The sequence below is a fragment of the Gopherus flavomarginatus genome, chromosome 4, assembly GCF_025201925.1.
Source record: "Gopherus flavomarginatus isolate rGopFla2 chromosome 4, rGopFla2.mat.asm, whole genome shotgun sequence".
Classification (NCBI taxonomy): domain Eukaryota; kingdom Metazoa; phylum Chordata; order Testudines; family Testudinidae; genus Gopherus; species Gopherus flavomarginatus.
The window spans coordinates 51,240,059-51,252,715 of record NC_066620.1 but is presented as its reverse complement, the minus strand read 5'-3'; the positions used below and the strand labels follow the sequence as shown (position 1 = coordinate 51,252,715).

Here is a 12,657-nt window from a genome sequence, read left to right as displayed (position 1 = left end):
TGGCACAGAGATAGCTTAAAGTAATCATAGCCCTCCTGTTCCCCTGGAAACTACACAGAATCTCACAAGTTGTTTGTTGGTTACCTCATACTTAAGATCAGTGAATTTAACAAGAAAACACTTGCTTTTGAATAGTGGAGTGTTGCTTAACTAATGACCTTCCTTTCAGACTTTGAAAAATGCTTAGTTATATGCATGACAAAGCAATAAGTTATTGACAGAACAAGAACTTTGTGTCAAATAAGCCTTTCCCTTCTGTATCTTGAACAAATTAGTTCTTTTCAAACACTCAGGAAAAGTAACTGAATACATCAGTAGTACATCAAGCCTCTAGAGTAATTCATTGGGTCATATTTTAAGCTTTAGCAAATTGATGTAGCTCAATTGATTTCAGTGGATCTATGCCCAACAAAGAAAATAACAGAACGCTACTAGCCATCACCTACAGCCCCCAACTAAAACCTCTCCAGCACATCATCAAAGATCTACAACCTATCCTTAAAGATGATCCCTCACTCTCACAGATCCTGAGAGACAGGCCAGTCCTCGCTTATAGACAACCTCCCAACCTGAAACAAATACTCACTAGCAGCCGCACACCATACAACATAAACACTAACCTTGCAACAAAGCCCGATGCCAGCTCTGTCCACATATCGATTCAATTGACACCATCATATGACCTAATCACATCAGCCATGCCATCAGGGGTTCATTCATCTGCACATCTAGCAATGTGATATATGCAGTCATGTGCTAGCAATGCCCCTCTGCCATGTACATTGACCAAACCAGACAGTCTCTTTGCAAAAGAATAAATGGACACAGATCTGACATCAGGAATCATAACATTCAAAAACCAGTGGGAGAACACTTCAGCCTCTCTAACCACTCAGTGACAGACTTGAAGGTGGCAGTTTTGCAAAAAAAAAAACTTCAAAAACAGACTCCAAAGAGAGACTGCTGAACTCAAATTAATATGCAAATCAGACACAATTAACTCAGGCCTTAACGGAGACTGGGAATGGCTGGGTCATTACACTAATTGAATCTATTTCCCTATGTTAAGTTCTCCTCACACCTTCTATGGGTCATCTTAATTATCACTTCAAAAGTTTTTTTTTTCCCCTGCTGACGATAGCTCATCTCAATTGATTAAACTCTTCCTGTTGGTATGCATACTTCCATCTTTTCATGTTCTCTGTATGTATAAATATCTCCTGTCTGTGTGTTCCATTCTGTGCATCTGAAGAAGTGAGCTGTAGCTCACGAAAGCTAATGCTGAAATAAATTTGTTAGTCTCTAAGGTGCCACAAGTACTCTTGTTCTTTTTGCGGATACAGACTAACACGGCTGCTACTCTGAAACCAATGGATCTATGCTGATTTACACCAACTGAAGTTCTAGCAAATAGATTTTAAGCATCATAGAAAGCAATAAGTAATGCAGTAAGATATAAGAAAATGCATCATGTTTTTAGGACCATTCTGAACTCCACTAGCATTGATAGCTCAGAGTTAAATCAGCATATCTGCTTTTCTTTCATTTCTTTCAAACTCAAAAACAGACTCAGTCTCTCAACTAATTTTACTTCCTTGAGCCTGACGGTGGAAAAGAAAATGAATCACAGTCTTAGCTGTAAATTGTGAAAGTATTTTAATACATATTATGATATGCTGGCTGACATTTAACAGCTACACAGACAACTTTATATGATATTTATCTCACATCATTTTGAAACGTTTATTTCGTGTGGAAGAAAAACACTAGCATTTTCAAAGCTGGCTTTATGTTGTCAGATTTATGGATTGTAACAACTAACACAGTGAGTTGCAGTTTAAACTTAAAGAATTCATTTGTTATCCTTAATGTCTCAAATTACATGATAATTAACTTAACTTGTACCTTTAGTACTACTTTTGAAGATTCTGAAATGCTGACTAGCCGTGCAGGTTTCCATACTAAGTGGTGTCCCAGCATCCATTATGCTGGTGATATCTCATCCAGCATGAAACCTGCAATGTGAATAATGCCTGTAATGGTAAATAAATAAATATTTTAATTAAAAAAACTGATTTTATAATTTTTAAAACAATTTCACCTTATACGTTGTAAAATAATTATGAAAGCTTTTGTACTTTTGGCGATGGCATTGGGGGACCAGTAAATTTAAGAAGTTTTCAGACTGTAGTTGAATCATGTAGTGAATGTAACGTCATCACATGAAACAGAAACTAGTGATCTGTGATGGGTCTACACTTCAGAACCTGTAAAAGAAGGGAGAAAAATGAGTTTAACACTACTAAAAATTGACCCTTAAAGAAATTTTCCTATGGAAGGCCAGGTTGTATAACTATAGATTTTACCTGTTTTGTTATAATAATATTGTTCTGTTTAATTATTTAATTTTTGAAGTAAACGTATTAAATTAGAGCTTATGTAATTACGTAGTTTACCCACTACATATCTAGAAGTATGTAGTGGGTAAACTATTCAACAATAAAAAGATTCCCCCTCTTAAACTGGTTATTTGAAGTACTTGCCCATCTCTGCAGTGGTACTGTGAAGTCCCCAAGTGTGTCCCCCTAATTTTTTTCTGACTACCTTCAGTGATGTGCTGCCTTGAGTCTCTATAGCCATTTGTGTAGCTAAATCTTCAGTTCAGTTTGGCTCAGCACTTTGTTGAAGGCTTGGTTCCCTAAAATATCATTTTAGTTTATTTTGCTATTAGTTTGCACTTCTTCTGTGTAATTATTTTGCAACTATTTCTAAATGTGTCGTTGCCACATTGCCCTCACATTAAGGAGAATCATATCAGTTGGAGATTTTGAATAATGAAGTACTTTGATTTTGGAAAAGTCTTCACATTGTATTTATTTGGGAGAAATTTCAAAAATAGGTTGATCTAGAACCTACATTATTTTAGTCGCCAGTGCTAGCTAATAGCTAAAAGTGATAGGAATTGGGTATTTAGCTTTTGTTATTACTCTAAAAATTTCAACTTTTTGGGTCGCAGCAGAGTTTATAAGCATTGCTTAACTGTTTAGATACCAGGGCTAATTGGAGAAGTTTTTTTAAAGGGAGCTTCTCTATGCTTTTCATAATAAAGAGAGTTTTGAAGATGAAAGTTATTGATGAATGATTCTTAAAAATCATAGACTTTTTTCACAGTTCAGAGTCAGGGTAATATTTGTGGAACTCTGAAATTCTTTGCTTTCAAATGTTTTTTCTATAACTACAAAGTTCTAGTAATGTTGGGTTTAAAATTAATGGATATGTAATTATAACCTTAACTCTACATATGTCTTCACAAAATTGTATTAAAATGCTGTAATGACTGACCATGAATTTATCAAGAATGCACTAAGTCCCCAACTTTTAACATTTCTAATGGTCTTGCCATAGGTGACACTGTTAAAATCCAATATATAATACCTAATTTACTGTTAATAAATAAAAACACAAAAGATGACAAAGCTAGCATAACATTTAAAAAAAATAAAAATGGCTTTGTTTCCAACACGATTGTGAATGTTTTTTGTGTAGCTTCAGCTCCTGCGGGATAACCGATCTGAGAGAGGACACAAGAAAAATATTTCAGTAAAAACAGCTAGCAGGTAAGATAAAGGTGAAAATATACTTTAAAATCATTAACTTCATTATCACTTCCTATCTCCCAAAATTTTATGTAGTGATTGACTCCATCCTTGATGGGCTTTTTTTTCTATCTGTAACTTCATTTTTATAGCCTATTCTTTGTAATTTTAATCTTTTGTTAACGTTTGTATATTGGATTGGATTAATAATTGTATCAAAGCAACTTATTTACTCTGACTATAATCATTTTATTAATCAGCTAGATAAAATGGTTGACCAAGTAGGTTTCCTGACTTTGCAGTATAACTCTTAAGGGTCAAGCAACTACTGTGTTATCTTTATATAGCTATCTATCTATCTATCATACATACATTAATGATACAGGTAATGGAAAATAGCTTAATGTTTGTGCAATCTTGTAGCATGGTTAGAAATGTCATTTTCCTGTTTTAAAAAAAAACCCAAAACACCTGATTAGCAAACTTTATGAAAACAAATCTTGTCCCTGACACACACACACAAAAAAAAAAAAAAAGGTCAAGCATTGCAGTAATAAACAGTGACAAAAAATCATAATCAAATCTCCCAGGTACGTGACTGTTCATAGATCTTTAATATGTTTGAAATTTATAGTACGTAATTCCCCCACTCCTCAATATTCACTGTAACAGAATTGCTTTATAGAACAGAAAATTACAGAAATGTTTTCTTTGCTGTATACAAGACCTATTATTTACACAGAACTTTTTATTTTAATTTGTAGTGGTATTATTTGGGATGACAAATAAGTTCTTTTGAAAAGGCAATAACATAATAATAATTAGTTGAAGACTTGGGTAATATCCCACTTTTAAGGGAGAATAGGCGCGTGGTTTTCAAATTTTTGCCTCACAGTATGTCCAGGATCTTTAGTTATTTGGATACAGCCATTTTTTTTCATGTTAGTAAATAGTGGGTGTTATTAAATGCCGGAGTCTGAGACCAAATATTCACTTTGATCATATGAGTATTGAATATGAAAATACTTAATTTTAGCTGTGTGCGAGCTCAAATGACATCTTCCAAATGATTGGTTCCACCAGTAAAGCAGAATCTGTTATACACCTCTATCCTGATATAATGCTGTCCTTGGGAGCCAAAAAATCTTACCGCGTTATAGGTGAAGCCACGTTATATTTAATTTGCTTTGATCCGCCGGAGCATGCAGGTCCTCCCCACTTCCCTCCCGAGCGCTGCTTTACCGCGTTATATCCGAATTTGTGTGTATCGGGTCGCATTATATCGAGGTAGAGATGTACATCATTTCACACAATTTATAAGACTCTTTCATCTGTTAAACGTCTTCCAAGGTAAACAAATATTCTTTTAAAGATGTTTGAAGGCAATTTCATGGTAAGCATAGTTTGGAAATCATATTTATGCTTAGAACAACAGTATATAAAGAACATTGTCTTCCGTTGAGCTGAATTCTCTCCATAAGTACATATTTAGGGCCTGATTCTCCTTTCCCTGCCACCATCCAAAATCTTAACAATTTAATATTTTACCTTTATAAAAGTTGTTATAAACAAATGGAAAACTATATAGGTGAAAAGCAAGCATGTATACCACATTATAAACACGCAGTAACTTATCCTTATCGGTGAAATCTATTGGGTTAAGTTACCAGTATAAATAGATTAGATGGGATTTCCAGCGTGGGAGTACAGTCAGCTTCTACAGCTTGACATAGTTTTAAGTTGCCATTCCCTCCAGAAGGGAGATCACCACCTTGCTGCTGCATTTAAAATTCCCGACTTCACCCATCTGTGTGGAGAGACAAAATTTCTTTCCTTTCAAGCTTATGAAAAAAAAATGGTTCAGATGAAGCTGATGTATTATGCACAAAGTTAATGAGAGGGCAAGTTCTGAATTGTATCTTTTTAGTAAATGTGAAGTCTCATTCCTGTGTATGGAATCTTGAAATGGATCTTTCAGATCTTTCCAGATGTGGCCAGATCCTTTTAAAAGCTGTAAATTAGCAAAGCTCTATTGAAACCAATGGAACTTGACAAATTTACACCAGCAAAGGTTTTGGCCCACTCTTTAGCATAATCATAAAACAACTCTAAGTAAAGCTATTGTATTTGAGGTTACTATATCCATATGCAGCTAAATCATTTGTTGAATACAAGTGTTCGTTCTCACTTGAAAGTCTCAAGCACTCTAAGATTGTTTCTATATTGCCTTTTGCACATTTTCAGTGATTACATTTGACATGTAAGGATATTATAATTCAGATGATTAATCTCCTTTTAAAGGAAGCTCACAACAAATTATAACTATGACCAATAGAAATGTCTTGTCTTGCGGTTTATTGCTAAATACAATAATAGAAAATCAACAGATGGTAAACATTTGAGGGTTTAAAAAATTATTACCCAGCACTCTTTAGACTTTTAAGCTGCTAATTATGTTAACTAAATGTATTATACTCTCCCTACAATTCTATTCACCCATGTCAAGTATCCCACAATGCTTTGTAAAGCTCAAATCAGCTTTGGCATTAGAAAATAGGAAGCCTGTCAAAGCCAAGATACATGATTGATGTTTCTTAGCATAGGTTGAGATGTACCTCTGGGCCTAACTGTTTTGGACTGTAGTATCCAAAACAGGTATTAGAAAAGTACAGAACAAAACAAGAAGTTAAGGAAATGTTAAACTGGTGGGTTGGATTTTGGTGACTCCTAAAAAGTTTTGTAACTTGTAAAATCATCCTATAAATACTACTAGCTATAAATACAACTATTAGGTAATGTTTTCACTTCTTAGCTCATAGAGCCGAGCTATACTACTATAAATGCAACTTCTGTGTAAGATAAGAATTGTTTCCTAGAAGGAAGATATGCCTGTCTCGTTTTCATATTTTACTGCAGGTAAGCTTGGTTATTTGGTCTCTTAAACATTTTTAAGAATTAACCACAAGTGTAACAAAACGCCTACACCTCTTAATCAATAAAGCTATATCTGTTCTTATTGCAAGACTGGAGTTGCAAAATGTATTTCTTTGTGTAGTTTCCACACTGGCTTATTTCTAGTCATGTAAATATTTATTTTGGGCGGGGGGGGAGTTGGTGTTCTGAAAGACATTTTTTCTTAATACTTTTTTATGTTTGCCTTGACTTTTCTTACACCTTCTGGATGAGTGACCACAGTTCTTGTGTCAGCATGTGGAAAAAAGTAAAGATTAGAGACCTACATTGCACTAGATCAATGAATTGTGGAATAATTTACCCCAGAACTGTATCAGGCAGGTAAGAAGGGATAAGCACTCAATCGGTCTGTTACGGTCTTTTTTTTTCTGTGCAGTAGTGTTGATACACTCTGGAGGAGCTTAAGTATATTGGGTTGCTCATAAAAGAGATAACAAACATTAAAACTTAAAAATGAAGATGAATTTCAACCCTATGTACATTAATTAGAGCCTCAAAGCAAGACTCGGACTGTTCAGTTTAAGAAAGAGACAGCTAAGGGGAATATGGTAGAGAGCTATAAAATCATGAATGGTATGGAGAAAGTAAATAGGGAAGTGTTATATACCTCTTCATATAACACAAAAACTAGGGGTCACTCGATGAAATGTATAGGCAGCATGTTTAAAACAAACAAAAGAAAGTACTGCTTCACACAACACACAGTCAACCTGTGAAACTTGTTGCCATATAATGTCCATGCCTGGTATATAACTCAATTTAAAAAAGAATTATATAAGTTTTTGGAAGATAGGTCCATGTATAGCTATTAGCCAAGATGATCATGGACACAATCACATGCTTCAGGTACCCCTAAATACCTGACTGCCAGAAGCTGGGATTTGACAACAGGGGATGGATCACTCGATAATTGCCCTGTTGTGTCCATTCCTTCTGAAGCACTGTCAGAAGACAGGATTCTGGGCTAAATTAACCATTTGTGTGACTCAATGTGGCCATTCTTATTGACAGATTACCAAATTTAAGATCTCCTTTTTTTGTTTTTGTTTTTTTTTTGTTTATTTGTTTTGCATAGCCCTAGAAGAGTTCGTCTATGCTGTAATCTATCAATTTAGGAAAACAAAATTACAAACAGCAAAAGTACTTAAACTTCTAGAATAATTTTCATTATTTATAACGGTCTTCATTATTTTTTAAAGTGTCTGTACATTAAGTGCAATAATTATTCAATCCGGTTTTTTTCTTCTGGCTCACAGTATTATAAATGGGATTTATGGTATGTACATGTCTTGTGTTTTTCTTCAGCCTCTCAATACAAGATTTGCTGCCACTTTTCCAGATATGATAAAATAACTTGATCATTCATCACTGGCTCCAAGAGATTATGTGAACTCTGTATTTTTAAGAACAAAACACATTTCCTGGGCCTCTTCTTTTCCATCACTAATGTAGAAGTGCTGACATCCAAACCTCCTGGAGGAAAGGAGAAAAAAAAAAAAGACAAGCACTCAGGAGCCTGAGTCTATCTGTTGTTCCTCTTTTCTGGGAAGTCTGCTGTTCCTGTAGGCCACAGGAAACAGCACAGCCTGAGGCTACGTCCAGACTACCCGCCGTATCGGCAGGTTAAAATCGATTGCTCAGGGATCGATATATCGCATCTAATCTAGACGCGATATATCGATCCCCAAGCGCGCTTATATCGATTCCGGAACTCCATCAACCCCAACGGAGTTCCAGAATCGACACGGAGAGCCGCGAACATCGATCCCGCGCGGTGTGGACGGGTGAGTAATCCGATCTTAGATATTTGACTTCAGCTACGTTATTCACGTAGCTGAAGTTGCGTATCTAAGATCGATTTCCCCCCCGTAGTGTGGACCAGCCCTGAAACAGGTCTCTCTACATCCCTAAAAGAAGGAAGCCTGTTAGGGATGGAAGTTGGGAAAATGGTACAAGAGACATAGTGGATAGTATGAAAGAAAAATGTCACATAGTGATACATGATAAATGTTAATAAGAATATTGAGCATACATTTTCCAGGTTTTCTGTAATCCACCAACCCTGTCCAAGCTTCTAAATATTTTGGATAGGTTGGAAAAAATAATGCATCATCTACATTATATTTTTGTGATTTTATTTTATTTTAGAATTCTGTGTAAATTAATAATGAAATGGAGGGTTCTAAAATCAGAAAATTACACAAAATGTGATCAGAGATTTGAAAAGCATATTTTTACTTGAGATGTAGAAATATTGAGTTCAGCCTTCTTTCCATCAGGTCATAAAGAAAATCCCCATTTACATTAGAACAGAACTCATTCAGTTTCTGATGATACAGATCACTGTATTTTGTTACACAGATGTGACAAATAGAATTACAGCTGCTCTTTATTTGATCTTCTAAAGAGACAAAGATGTGCGAGGATGCTGTCTGCTCCCTTTTTCCCACCATGTCATCTGTTGTTTGGGAAGGAGTCCTAATTTGCAGCAGATACAAAACTATTTGTCGTGTTGCAGGTTTGCCAAAAATAAATGAAACCATTAATTACTACATTTTTTGAGCAGCTGTTAATAGATTGGGATAAGAAAACTGTACATTAGACTACTGGTTAATTACAAGAACTATAATTGTTTAATGTGGCTTTTGTGGAATAAAATTACTGTACCAGAAGATTTGAACTATCTGTTTTTAGACACTGTACAGGAAAACGAACACATAGCTTTGTATCAGTATATCTAAGAATTGGTATATTTTATACAATAATTATTCACTGTTGTCATCCTACACATTTATTTATATTCCCAACAAACATATATTAAACTGAAGTTAAGATTGAATATATATCCATAATTAAAGTATAAAAAATTACAGAGATGTTGTAGTAATTCAGATACAATCCACTACAAATACAGGAAATTGAGAATTAAGATTAAACTTAAAAGGTGTATGTTAAGATAGAAACAGATAGCTAAAGCACTCAGACAATCTTAACTCTTCTTTTAGTGACATCAATAATATTAATATGGTTATTGCATATACATAATAGTGTTTCTAGTTGCGGATTAAATTAAAATGATTTTTAAAGACACTACATTTTTCCTCATGGTGTCACCCTCAAAGAGCATGGCATACTATCAATGGCTACCACTTTCTCTGTAGCAGCTAGGATTCAGTCTAATAAAGAAAAATAGAAGATTGCGGTCGTTTTGAAAAAGAACAGTTTTTCATGGAATTCTCTGTAGTAGAACATTTGTCAGGCACTGCAGTAAAAAAGACTTTCAGTTAAAGAGAGTAATAGTAAAAAATGAACTTTAATCCCTTCTTTAAAAACCTTGGAATATAGGCCACATATAATATTTCAAGAAGTTTTAACTATACGGAAACTTTGAACAGTCTCTGTTCTTCCATTAATAAGATAGCGTGAGAAATAAAAATAATCTGATATTGGATGCTTAATTTCTTAAAGAACATATTTTTAATTAATTGTAACTCATAAACTAATTAATAGATGTGATTGGACACAGAATAAATTTTCTGGGGTTTTACCAAGTGAACATGCTGTCATTTAGGGGAAGATGCACTGTATTCTTTATATATAAGAAAGTGGTTAAATTCTTGCTTTGAGTGTAAAACTCAGTTGAGCTTTAACTGTGGATTTGCACAGGGCTCCTCAGTACTACTGCTTTAGCCATATTGAGCATTTTAACGTGATCTACACAAATAGTGGGAAGTGCTGAGCAGTTTTGAAAATTTGACCCTTAAAGTCTAAGAGTAAAACTCACTTGTGCTGAAGAGGGCTAGTCAAGACCCTCCACACCATTTAACTATTGTCTAGGAGCTGTGCTGGGAAACTTGAGCAAATGTCCACATAGGAGTTCCTGCTAATCGCCTACACACCACAGAAAGAGTCTCGATGCCTGCCCCACACCAGCACCAAACACAAGGAAGGAGGCTAGCCATGGGATTCATGTCAATGCAGTTCCAGTGGCCCCAACACCATGTGCAACTGACATGCGTGTACACGCCCATCAGAGATGTTAAGTACATACTTGGACAGCTAACCCCTCACGCCACTATGCCTACACTCTAATTTTAGTATGCTAGCTCATTCAGAACTAGTGGGGATATGTCTCCTCAAGATGGGAATTACACCCCCAGCACAAAGTGTAGCTATACCTTTGATGTAATGGAAATTCATGTTAAGAATGTTGGCACAAAATCCCTTTCTGGTTAGAGCAAAAGGGTTTGTTTGCTTTGGAATTTCTGAAACAGCAGGAGACCATTATCCTGTAACAACATTCTACTTCAATAACATAATCTCTTTGCTAACCGCATTTCACAGATACTTAAATATGAACCATATCCATCTTTTTTTAATTGTTACTTGACATAAAAATCGTAATACACATTATGTTTAGAATTCTGTAATCTGAAATCAGTTGAGTGAACTCTCTTGATCATAGAGTATATCTTCTCATTCTTCACTTCTAAAATCAAATTAAGTTAGGTTTTTCTTCATAGCCATTATAATACCCTTTTATGGACATTTTAAGAGTCATTCTTTCAACATGACTTTTTCATTACAAATCATTCCAAGTCCTCTGTCTCAGCAGGTGACAGAATTGTAGACACAGGAGTTTCCCATGATGAAAAGTACAAAATGGTGGTATTTCTTTGTGAGGAAAGCTATAGTCTTGAATGATCTGTTTTAAATTGTTAAAACAGAATTTTTCTTTCCTAGCGTTCTTTGTTGACTTGTTTGTGCACCAAGATATTGGTTTGGATTTGCCTTTGTCTAATTCATATACTTTTGATCAATTCCATCTAATGCCCAATTATATTACACTAAATTAACATAATTCAACAGATGTTGATATTTAAATGTTTTCTGGCATTCACGTCTTGGACAGCTGTCTTAGAGCTTGGGGAAAAGGCAAACGTTTAGAGTTAAATGCTGAACATATGCTTAAATTACTAATTAGAAGAAAAACAATGCATTATCCTTTCTGAGGACAGTAAACCTCTAATATGGATTTTTTTTTTTTTAAGACTTTTAGTTCACAGTTAAAGTCCATTGGTCTCTGGAGTTTGGGTTCTGTGGCATATACTGTGGAATTGGACTTGATTTCCATTTGGATTTGCTGAACGTGATGCCAATAGAGACTTTCTTCGTTCCGGTGAACTTGAATTAAGTCTCAGAAGTGCTGGAAAAATACAATGTGAAGACAAGTGTTAGAGTACCAAAGATGGTAATGAGATAGTCCACTGACAAGAAATATTAATATTTTCCCATTTGTAGTTAAATTGTGCTAATACTCCATTAAAACAAATGTCACTCTTACGTTTAAAGTTGCATTCTGAACAGATTGGCTTGATATGAAAGGAGTTTGACATAGAACAATGCTACTATCACATCTGTTTAACATTTAATAAAAAGAAAAAAAGTGCATCTTTTTTGACGGTTAATGTAATGGTCTTCACACTGGTAGAGGCAGATGCTGCAATCTGTATTATGGTGGTGATGTCATTTTTATAACCAAATCTGAGGGAAAAACTTCAGAGCTTGTAAGTGAGTAGCTAGATCTAGGGTGGAATTTGATTACATCTGAACAGTGTTTTTGTTGTTTAAGTGATAACACTTGGAAGGTATACTCTCATCCTCGTAAGAGTTAGAAATGAATGTTCTATATTTATATATAATATATATAATTTACTATAAAGAGAACGAGGAATACTTGTGGCACCTTAGAGACTAACAAATTTAATTGGGTATAAGCTTTCATGGGCTAGGACCCAATTCATCAGATGCATGGGGTGGAAAATACAGGAGCAGGTATAAATACATGAACAGATGTGCGTTGCCTTACCAAGTGTAAGGTCAGTCTAACAAGACAATTCAAAAGTTATTTTTCCTCCCTTGGTATCCTGCTGTTAATTGAAGTAGTAATGAGAGTGGCCCATTTCAGACAGGTTTCAGAGTATGTAGGTGTAAATACACAATTATTTTGACAATTTCTTTTTATTAATAATTGAATAAGATTGCTGTTAAGTTTCCTTCCCCACTCTGAACTTTAGAGTACAGATGT

The 12,657-nt window shown here is 34.9% G+C and overlaps 1 protein-coding gene across 2 annotated transcripts in view; it reads left to right on the top strand.

Moving 5' to 3' along the window:
• Window positions 1-12,657, top strand: part of GPATCH2 (G-patch domain containing 2) — a 203,684-nt gene that overhangs the window by 143,844 nt on the left and 47,183 nt on the right. For both annotated transcript variants that reach the window (XM_050950232.1, XM_050950231.1), the window contains exon 8: window positions 3,547-3,617. In XM_050950232.1, the coding sequence (XP_050806189.1) occupies window positions 3,547-3,617 (71 nt within the window). The remainder of the gene's footprint in view (window positions 1-3,546; window positions 3,618-12,657) is intronic.